General features: G+C 38.7%; 1 protein-coding gene across 3 annotated transcripts in view; it reads right to left on the bottom strand.

Moving 5' to 3' along the window:
* Positions 1–328: 328 nt before the first annotated feature.
* Slc39a12 (solute carrier family 39 member 12) overlaps positions 329–11,498 on the bottom strand; it is an 87,422-nt gene continuing 76,252 nt past the window's right edge. The window contains exons 13-14 of one of the 3 annotated variants that reach the window (XR_012910420.1): positions 8,106–8,271; positions 329–904 (exon numbers count right to left, since the gene is read on the bottom strand). Coding sequence is in view for 2 of the 3 variants with exons in the window: in XM_075970535.1 (XP_075826650.1) it covers positions 776–904 (129 nt within the window). In the remaining variant the exon portion in view is untranslated. The remainder of the gene's footprint in view (positions 905–8,105; positions 8,272–11,498) is intronic. The other 2 variants (XM_075970537.1, XM_075970535.1) reach the window with 2 other exon arrangements.

Below are 11,498 nucleotides of genomic sequence, written 5' to 3'. Positions count from 1 at the left end.
AGAGAGAGAGAGAGAGAGACACAGAGAGAGACAGACAGAGAGACAGAGACAGAGCCTATTATATAATCTATGAGAGCTGAGTCATTAGATTCCTGCCTGATTCTTTGTTACCTTACTAATCTGGGAACATCACCCCTTCTTCTTGCCTAGGACAGACATGCTGACATTTACAGAGGGACAGACAGATGCTCTGACATATCTTTTGGGCTTCTCAATTTGTCTATTCATGTATAGTGCTAAAGCAGGGCTTGATTCTTCCAGATGACCAGGCTACACCAGCTTGGAAGAGAGGATCTGTATATAAAGTAACAGAAGGTGCTTAAAAGTACCACTTTCAAATTAGCCTTTATTATACTTCTATTATCCTATTTGCTTATGGTTTATAGATTACATAGAAAACAAATGTATTGTTAACATAAAAACCCACAGAACTATTGCAGCTGATTTTTATGCCAACCGGCACCTGTCTGTTTCAAATCCAACAAATAAACATTCTTTTTAGGGAAATGACGTTTTTTACAGTTGAATAGAATTCAGAATTTACAGACAACACTGACCATTACTGTGGTTCATTATAGGGTCAGAAACAAAAGTAAACAATTCAGTGCGAGACAGATTTACCTTTATACATTTCTAAAAATATTATAACATGTAATTAATAAGTTAAGATAAAATACATTCTTTGCCTAGAATAAAAATACTGAAATTTAGTAATCAGCATAGAGACCACATAGGAAATAAGATATAATTTTGGAAGACATTGAAGCAGCTTAACTTATATTCTAATATTCTGTTCATATGCAGCTAAGAGCAAAAGAGAAAGCCAGCCTAGGATCAATCCAACGTTCTGCAGCAGAAACGTCATCCAGGGTCGTTGTGTTTGAACATGAGTCATTTCAGGAAGCTAAAAAAAGAACGAAAAACCAGAATAAGATCCAGATATATTCAACTGCTGAGAAAAGCTTGGTGGGAAAGCACGAGGTACTCTGTTATTCAGGACTTAATAATCTTCAAAATTCCCCAAATAGTTCCCCAGTGTTTAGTACCTACTCCTGCCATTAGTTTGAAATGTAAGCTAAATGGAGCCACTTGCTGGTGACTGGAAGGACTCTCGCATTGGCAGAAGTCTTAAAATGACACAGCTGTCAACGGAAGCCAACTTTCCCTTTGTTTTCAGGATATGTTTAAATGTGAGATAAACAAGGCATGAAAGGTACAATTTCGGATTGCTCCATTAGGCTTATGAAACATCTAAATGGACCAGCTTCTGCAAAGCGCTCGTGTTTATTTACCGTCAAAGAGAAGACCAAGGTCCCCATGACCTTTAGAACAACAAAGACATCATTTCCTAGGACTGTATTTAATCCTCAAAGAGACAAGTGGAAATAGCTTCATGCCTATCAAATGTCACAGTGCCATTCGGAAGAAAAGGTGCATCCAGGCTTCTGGAGAAAGAGCCCAGTGTGGTTTGGGCTTGTATTAGTTCAAATTCCTTACCCTAACAAGGTCATAAAGAGTAACAAGCCAGATTGTTTCCCTTGGAATGCATAGTCTCAGGTCAGCGTATTCACTCATCTAACTTAATGTTGGCATCACTGAGAGCCACTGCTGGATGCATAGTTGTGTCCTTGGCTTCCACTAGATGGCAGTTAGTCTAGATGTCATGGGCACCTCGGGCCCCTTGTAATGACAACCAGAAATAGATAACTATTTTTCTGGTACTTTGGTAATTAATATACATCCAGATTATATTAGTTTATATGTATAGTGGACATTATTTATTCTTAAGAGCTTAAATTTGGTGGTATTCTTAAAGAATTAACAATACCAACTGAATTTACCCAACTTCTTTAAATGTCAATAGTTTAAAACAGTTTTGGCAGTTAACTCCAAAGCTAGGCAATATAATTATATTTCAATTATATCACCTGTGGTCACTTAATTTTGAATAAACTTATTTTGGATAAACTTATTTCCAAATACTGAACTAAGATTCCTTTTCTTCCTTAGTTTGCAAATCAGATAGTTGTCATTTACTGTATGTGGCTGAATTAGCAGCACACCCCAGGCCTAGTGACATGTGCCTGTAGTCCCAGGATGTGGGAGGTGGAGGAAGTAGAATCAGAAATCATCTTCAACTATATAGAAAGTTTGCGGCCAGCGTGGGATACGTCAGACTCTGTCTCAAAAACTAAGTCACAAAAATTCAAGCAGTTGTTTAATTTCTTACTGTTCTTTATTAACCTAGGCCTATGGTCCTGCTGCTTACTTGGAGTGTCTAGCAGATGGCAGAGAAGAATGCACCTGTGTGTAGCAGCCACAGAACCTCCGCCAGTGAGACGTTCATGAGTCCTGTATTCGATGCAGATGGCATTCTGCTCAAGCAAACATCACAAATACTGCATTCTCCAAGAACGTCCTCATAGAATATATTTTTAAAGTGCTTACACGACAAAATATGATGTACATTCTATTTGATTTGCATACACCCTCATTCATATACCGTTCCTGTGTTTCCTTTGCCTCCCTTACTCCTCACAATCGTCTGAGAGATAAATTGTTTAGCCCCTGTATGTAGAATCAGCGTCGCTACAGATATGAGACTAGATCCAGGGCAGAGCCAAGTCCGCTCCTTCAGGAGTACAAAGGCCAGCTCTGTTTGCAATTCACCCTTGCCTGTTGTGAAAATTCCTCCTGTATAATTAGAGCAAAAGGCTGGAAATAACAAAGTTAAAAGGTGCTCCCCCCTCCTCATCAAACAAACTTGCTTTTGCAACAAAGGCTGTCAAAGAAATCCACAGCTGGCTATGTGCAGAGAATAATAGGCAGCTGTGGGCATCAACCCCAACTGGTAAATATATAATACAACCCCTACTGGTCGGCTTCTCTGTTTTTATGCCAGTATCACACTGTTTTCATTACTGTAGCTCTGTAATAGAGTTTGAAGTCAGGGATGGTAATGCCACCAGAAGATCCTTTATTGTATAAGATTGTTTTGGCTATCCTGGGTTTTTTGTTTTTCCATATAAAGTTGATTATTGTCCTCTCAAGATGAATATCTTGCATATCACCATAGAACCTTCATCTGGTGATGGATGGAGATAGAGACAGAGACCCACACTGGAGCACCGGGCTGGGCTCCCAAGGTCCCAATGAGGAGCAGAAGGAGGGAGAACATGAGCAAGGAAGTCAGGACCGTGAGAGGTGCACCCACTCACTGAGACAGTGGGGCTGATCTATTGGGAGCTCACCAAGGCCAGCTGGACTGTGACTGAAAAAGCATGGGATAAAACTGGACTCTCTGAACATGGCGAACAATGAGGGCTGATGAGAAGCCAAGGACAATGGCATGAGGTTTTGATCCTACTTCATGTTCTGGCTTTGTGGGAGCCTAGCCAGTTTGGATGTTCACCTTCCTAGACATGGACGGAGTGGGGAGGACCTTGGACTTTCCACAGGGCAGGGAACCCTGACTGCTCTTTGGACTGGAGAGGGAAGGGGAGAGGAGTGGGGGGAGGGGGAGAAGGCTGGGAGGAGGGGGAGGGAAATGAGAGGCTGGGAGGAGGCAGAAACTTTTTTTTCTTTTTCTCAATAAAAAATTAAAAAAATAAAAATAAAAATAAACAAAAAAAAATAATACAACCCCTAGACTAGGGTTGGGGAACACCGTGGTAGAGGGGGCACAGAGACTGTAAGAGACAGAGGACCATCTGGTTTATTGGGACATCATGTTATCTACAAATGATAGGAAAGCTTCACCAGTGAAATCTCAAGTATATGGTCACCTAAATGAGACCTTCACTGCATGCCAGCATGAGGGGGAGAAGTCTCACAAGTCCCATCCCTAAATGAAGAGCTACGGGCAGTTCATGGTTGCTGAGGAAAGAGAATCAATCACTCTTCTCAAAGGATGAGGCCCCTGACAGCTTATCCAATCCCAAGTGGTCAGCCATAAACACATAAACATACAAACAACATTAACTGGGCTCAGCAGGATGTGTGAGTGTGGATGTATTTAGATGTGTATTTATATATATGTCTATAGCAATTGTTAAGAAAAAGTTCATGAATTTGAGGAGAAGACCTGGGAGGAATTGGAATGAGAGAAAAAAGGCAGTGAGAACACTGGAAATGATATAAATATAGTACTCATGTATGAAATTCTAATGTGTATGTATAAAATTTTAATTTAAAGGAAGTCCCATACAGTTGAGAAGGAAGGAACACTACCAAAGTAGCTCTATGTATTTCTAAAATAATTAACAAATGATGGATGAAAAAGAAGCATATACATCATTTTCCTGATGGATGTAAGATTCAAAATTCTCAACAAAATACTTGTAAGTCAAATTTAGCAACACATTTAAAAAAATCATATACCATGATTAAATTAGCTTCATCCCCAAAATGCAAGGATGTTTCAACGTATGCAAATCATTAAGTGTAATATAGTAATGCATATATTTATGTGTTGAAATCACATAATTATCTCAAATGGATGCAGAAAAGACCTGTGACAATGTTCAATATCCTTTTATGATACATGATACTAGGAATATGTGCTAGATGGCTTTTTGTATTTGTTAGTTAGTTTGCTTTTTAAATTTATCAACTTGATGCAAGTTAGATTCTCTAGAGTCATCTAGGAAAAGTGAGAAATTCCCTCCATTAGATTGGCCCACAAGCATGTATTTCAGGCATTTTCTTGATTGATGATTGGTGTGGGAGGGCCCAGACCACTGTGGGTAGTGCTACCTCTAGGTAAGGCCTGGGTTGTCTAAGGAAGCAAACTGAGCAAGCCAGTAAGCAGCATTCTTCCATGGTCTCTGCTTCTGCTCCTGCTGAGTTCCTGTCCTGTTTTCCCTTAAAGTTGGACTGTGAGATACAACTATCAGTACTCTCCATCCCGCTGGCTCCCTGGACCGGTTTCTCTCCAGGTCCAGCTCACTAGCTCCTGCAACCGCTTATGAAATAACCACTCTAAGACTTACTATCAGTCACATTTGTCTGACCAATGTCTTAGGTTTCTTACTGGCTAGCTCTAATTATTAAATGTGCCCATTTCTACTAATCTGCGTATTGCCACAAAGTTGTGGCTTACCAGCGATTCATGTTACTCCTTTAGCAGCTACATGGCATCTTCTCATTCTGTCTTCCTTCTCTGTCTCTTCTTTCAGATTCCCCACCAAGTTATAGTCTGCCTGTCCATTGGACAAAACAGCTTTTTTCATCAACCAATAAAAGCAACACATATAAAGAAAGACATCCCACATCAGTGACATGAAAGTATAAACCAAATAAACTCTTTTCTCTTTCAAGTTGGTTTTGGTCAGTACTTTATCATAGCAATGAAAACAAGGATTGAATAAAAGAATATTACCTAACATAACAATTCCTAAAGTGCCGTCTCTTCCAACATTATACTAGGAAAAATGAATGTGTTAAGTCTAAAATCAAGACTGAGACAGCGGTATCCACTTTCTAGTCACCTAATATAATGTTTGAAATTGTAGCTAGAGCTAAGAAATACAAAATGACACAAACAGGAAAAGAAGGTGATGTGATAATATACTGAAAGATACAATAGTCTCAACCAGAAAACTCTTAGGTCTGATGAACACAGTAAAATAGCAAAATACAAAGTCTACATAAAAAATTAGTAACTTTTCTAAACACCAAACTTATAAAAAAAGAAATCGGAGAAATATTCCCATTGACAATAACTTAAATTTTAAATAAGCCTAAACAAGGAAATAAAGGACCTTTACAATGAACACTTTAAAAACAATAAAGAAAAAAACTGAAAGAGATACCAAAACATTTCTCAAACCTACGGATTGGCAAGACAAATAATGTCTTTAATATGAAAACTGATCTACAAATTAAATACAATCTCTGTAAAATTTCCAATGACTTTTTCACAGAACTAGGAAAAAGCTAAAATGTGTATGAAAATATAAATGATCACACAAATAACCAGATCAGTCAGCAGCAGAAAGAACAGCACTGGAAGTAACACAATATTTGGTTGCAAATTATACTGTAGACCTACAGTTACAGAAGAGTATGTTAGTGGCAAAATAAAAACTTTATGAAAAATGAAATATAAAAAAGGCCCCCAAAATAAACTCAAATAATTTTCAACAGTGATGCCAAAAATAAATAGAAAAAAGATGGCCTCTTTAACAAATGGTGCTAGGAAAACTGTATCCACCTGTAGAAGAATGAAACTAGGTTCTGATCTATCACTGTATATAAAGAATCTATCTATTCAAACGGATTAAAGACTTTAATGTAACTGCTAAGAGAAAACACGTCAGAACACAAGTATCAGTAAAGACTTGCTGAAAAGGCTCAAATAACCTAGGAAACAATGGTAAGAATTGATAAGTGAAGCTGTGTAAATGAAAAAGCTTATGCACAGCAAGGAAGCTGACTGTGGAGAAACAGTCAACCGAATAGTAAGTCATTGCCAACCGTACACATTGATGGAGACTTAGTCACCAGAATCCACAAAGAACTGTGGTTAAGAATACTTGCTACGTAAGCATGAACACTTACGTTTGAATTTCCAGCACCTACATTAAAACACCACAACCCTAGCACTGTATGGAGTACAGTGGTACTTGCTGACTGCCAGCATAGTTCTAGTTCAGCGAGAGACTCTGCTTCTAGGAAATAATGTAGAGCAGGTGTATGTACATGAGTGCACAGACACACCTATGCAAACATGCACACATCACACACGAGCGCATATATATACAAACATACACACAAGCATACAGAAAAAGAGAGAGCAAAAGAGAGAGAACTCAAAGATGAACGCTCTAAATCATTCAGTCCATAAGTGGGTAAGTTAACTGAACAGACAGTTCTCAGTGTGTGTGTGTGTGTGTGTGTGTGTGTGTGTGTGTGTGTGTGTGTGTAAATGGCTATATGAAATAGTATGTGATATCCTTAGCTATCATAGAAGTACAAATTGGAACTACCTGCATTTATCTATTGATTTATTTTGGAGATAAAGTTCATTCCATGCTAATCAGGATAACTAACAACAAGAAAACCAATAGGAGACTGGGAATCTGACTCAGTGGATAATGTTCTTGCCATGCAAGTGTAAGAACTGGAGTTCAGCTCCCCAGATCTCCCATAATACCTGGGTAGGTGTAGCTGTTACCTGTATCTTGAAATTCACGGAGCAAAGACAGGGGATTCCCACAGTAAGACAACCAGTTAGACTATCCAGTTGCTATGCTCTGGGTTCAAAGAGAAACTATACTCTTGTAAAATAGAGTGTGATAGAGGAAGACAACAAACATCAACTTCATGTCTCCACATGCATGTGTACATGATACACATATGCTTCCATACACATGTACACATACATGCACTGTACGTCCATGCTTATGCAAGAAGTTTCTTGAATGCATCTCAAATGGTGACTGTGTTATAAATATTATGTCCTTCCCATCCTCCTGTGCCGTTCTCTATAGGGAAAAAGGCTCATAATGCCTACTTCCAAAAGCAACTCCCCTGGGCACCTGAGTCTGTTTTCCTTAGCTGGACCCAGACAGTGAAGTTCCATAGACGCAGCTTTATCAGTTAGCAAAACAGTGTCTTAGGTGTGCATTTCTGAATCTGTGAAGACAAGCTAACAAGGCAGCAACTAAGAAAACTACATAATGATGTGGAAAAGGCAGCAGTACAGAGAGAGAGAGTAAAAGATAAAAGTGGTTTCTGTACGTTAGAATAAAAGAAAAGATAAGCAGAGAGAGCATGAATATATTTAGGGAGGTGAAAGTTTCCTATAGAACATGGCATTGATGGATACATCTCATCATATGTATTTACAAGATCCATGGACACAGAAGACTCACAGTGAAAACTAATATAAACTTTAGACTTTGAGTCAAAATATTAAATCAAAATTGAACAAAGACCTAAGCATATGAGATTCAGAATTACAAAATTCTTAAAAGCAAGTTTGAAAGATCCATGAAAACTGATTTATCACTGATTTTTAAAAAATATATATATAAATATAAAACTCCAAGAAGAGATAAGTAGGTAAAGTGAACAAAATCAAAATTTATCCTTGTACTCACAGGGAATTATAGCTCTCACTTTCAGCAAAGAAGCTTCATTTTGCAGCAGGGAGAGACTATTGAAGAAATCCACAATTGGTTAAAACACAGAGAAGAGATCAGGGTGTGTCCAAACCCAACCAGTACATCTACAGTGAATCTCCTCCTCTCAGGGCTCAGGTGCACCCTAGAAGGGAGACACAGAGACTGAAAGAGCCAGAGGAACAGAATAACTGCTACAAAATCCTACATATGAAAGGCAATCTGAAAAATCTGTTCCCTAAAGATCCCCTATAAAACGAGACCAGTTGACATGGAATACAAATAAAGAAATCTTATCAGTCCCACCCCTAGAAGGAAAGCTATAGACAGTTAGTGACTGCTAGGAGAAGAAAAACCAGTCTCTAGGGGTTAACCCCTTTAAGGTTTTCCAATCACAAGTGGTCAACTCTAAATACATACACATGTGAACCATACTGAATAGATGTATTAGGATACATATATGTGCATGTGTACGTGTACGTGTGTGTGAAAAAACGATAGCTAAAGAAGAAAGGTCAATAATTTAAGAGGTAGTTGGGGGTATGTGGAAGAGTTGGAGAGAAAAAAAGAATGTGTGGAAATGATGTAAAAATTGTACTACTATATGAAATTCTCAAAAACATTAAATTAAAATGTAGTCTTTATAAATTAAAAAATAATCTTTGTACAGACTTAAAAGGCAGTCAATGGAATGGGAAAATATTTGCAAACCACGTGTTCAGAAAAGACAGTACTCAGAATATGTAACGAGCTCAGAATTCAATAGCAGGAACATGCAGACAACTTGAATAGAAGCTTGTCAAAGAAGATATGCAGATGGCTAATAAGCACAGGAAATGCTCCCTAGAGTCACTCCTCTCTAGGGAAAGGCATGTGAAAACTGCAGGGAGACAGATGAACATCTGCAAACTGTCTCTCTGTGGGTCAGCTAGGGCAGCTCTAGTATACTAACTGGTTGGGCATCTTCAACAGTATTTCATGAAGCTCTGGAACCTTGGAAATCCAAAACCAGGTCACCTATAGAATCTCCTGATTTATGAAATTCTACCTTCTCTTGTATGTTCACATAGGTTAGAGAGCACCACTTCCCTCTCTCCTTATGAGACATTCAGTCCAAGCCTGTTATGCAGGCTCCATACATCTGATCCCATCAACTCTAGCTACCCTCCAACCTGCGAGGGTGTGAATACATGTGCTATACATACTAACTATCAAGTTGCCATACTGCCTAGCAATTCCACTCCTAGAAATATGTCCAGTCTACATGTAATGATTTAAGTCATATGTTGCCATCTAGTCTCAGGTAGATTTAGCTAAAATGATTTATCTCATAATATTAAAAGAATTACCATTCTGGTTTTATCTCTGCTGCTGTGATAAAACATTCTTTCCAAAAGCAGCGTAGGGTAGGAGGTGGTTTATTTGACTAACACTTCCAGGTCACAGTCTATCCTTGAGGGAAGTCAAGGTATAGTGCTCAAGCAGGAGCTTGGGGGTTGAACATTAATTTTTGCACTTTTAGCTAACTATACAGTTCAGAACTACTACCAAAGGAATGGTGCCAACCACAGTGGGTGAGGACAGTCTACATTAATGAGCAATCCTTCACAGACATGCCCATAGACAAATCTGATCCACACTATTCTTCAGTTAAGACATTGCCATCAGTAGTCTGAGTCAAGTTGATAGTTTAAGATGACCAGAATAAACTATTCATAGTAACTTAGCAATCTATTAATTAAAATTATTTTTAAAGGGATACTCTGGAAAGCGTGCACATGTGAGTGTGTTCAGACATTCACAATGTGGTTTAAAAGTGCAACTAAGACATGTTGTAAGCAAGAAAATATCAACATTTCCAGGACCTGGTTTTCCTACATTACAGAGTGGGTTTGATATATTAGTATCTCAGTAGAAAATGTAGAAAGTATATTTAATTGATTTGTTGTTGGTTTACAGAAAGATCAGAAGTCTTTCAAAGTTGTTGGCAGAACGGATTCGTACTTCTTTCTTCTGAAAAGAACTATCAACATAAAATAATCTTAATTTTGCTTCCGAAATGGGTTATGAATGCTGGGTACACGTTCTCGGTGAGTTCCCAATACAATGACAGGGATGCTTCGAAGATGACGCTATAAAGACACTAGCTCAGAATTGAGTATAATAAAGGGTTATTTATTTAGGAGTAGACTCACAGATCACAGTCCTCTGCACAACAGGGAAACAAGAACTGTAACCAGCATCCAGAAGGGAGAGCGAGTGCACACGTTACATCAGCATTAATAGTATAAGAGCCCATGCCCAGGTGGGCTGGTATCTAAAAGTCTACTGGCTAAAGGAGTTCCGAAAGCAATGCTTACTGTCTAACATTTGTTTAAAAACAAACATGCACATAAAGACCACTTCACATGCCTTTAAATTTTCCCTTCCTGTGGATGGATAACAGCCAATGTGATTACACTTACATTTTGTCAAACTTCTAGAAAAAGATAAAATTTACTATTTCTTTCAGATCTGAAAGGGCTTGTTGTATCAGACAACGTGGTGGTGGTGGATACTGCTGTGGGACAATTGGATTATACCCTGTCACTTATATTGTATTATTTTAATAAAACATTGATTGGCCAGAAGTCAGACAGAAAGGAGAAGCTGGGCAACAGGAACAAGAGAATTCCGGGAAGAGGAAAGGGTCAGTCTGCAGTCATCCCAGAGGAAGCCAGATGCAGAGGAAGGAAAATGAGAATGCCTCACTGATAAAAGGTACCAAGCCACGTGGCTAAAACAGACAAGAATTATGGGCTAATTTAAGATGCAAGAAAGAGTTAATAAGAAGCCTGGGCTCATAGGCCAATCAGTTTATAAATAATGTGGGCCTCTGTGTGTTTTCTTTGGGACTGAATGGCTGTGGGACTTGGCAAGACAGAAACCTCTGGCAACATAAAAGCTACCTTACACTCCCTTAAAATTTCGCTTCCTATGGATGGATAACAGCCAATAGGATTACGCTTACATATTGTCAAACTTCTAGGAAAAAAAATTACTATTTCTTACAGATCTGAAAGGGTTCATAGTATCAGACAACCTGGTGGTGATAGATAATGAATTTCATTGCATTTCTCTTAAGTAATAAAGCTCAATGAAATAAAAGGTAAGGAAGGGATGGTAGGTTGAAAGATGGCTCAGCTGGCAAAGCGGCCACCAGTCAAGTTTGAGGACCACAGTTCTATCCCCAGCACTCAGATAAACAACTTTATGTACTGATACATGTGTATACTGTCAGCATTAGTGAATCAAAGGCAGGCAGATTCCTGGGGTTCCCTAGCCAGTCAGCCAAGCCTATCAGAGAGCCCCAGGCTCCAGGGAGAGAGACTG

This window comes from Microtus pennsylvanicus, chromosome 4, assembly GCF_037038515.1.
Source record: "Microtus pennsylvanicus isolate mMicPen1 chromosome 4, mMicPen1.hap1, whole genome shotgun sequence".
Lineage (NCBI taxonomy): Eukaryota > Metazoa > Chordata > Mammalia > Rodentia > Cricetidae > Microtus > Microtus pennsylvanicus.
This window is presented reverse-complemented; position numbering and strand designations above follow the sequence as displayed.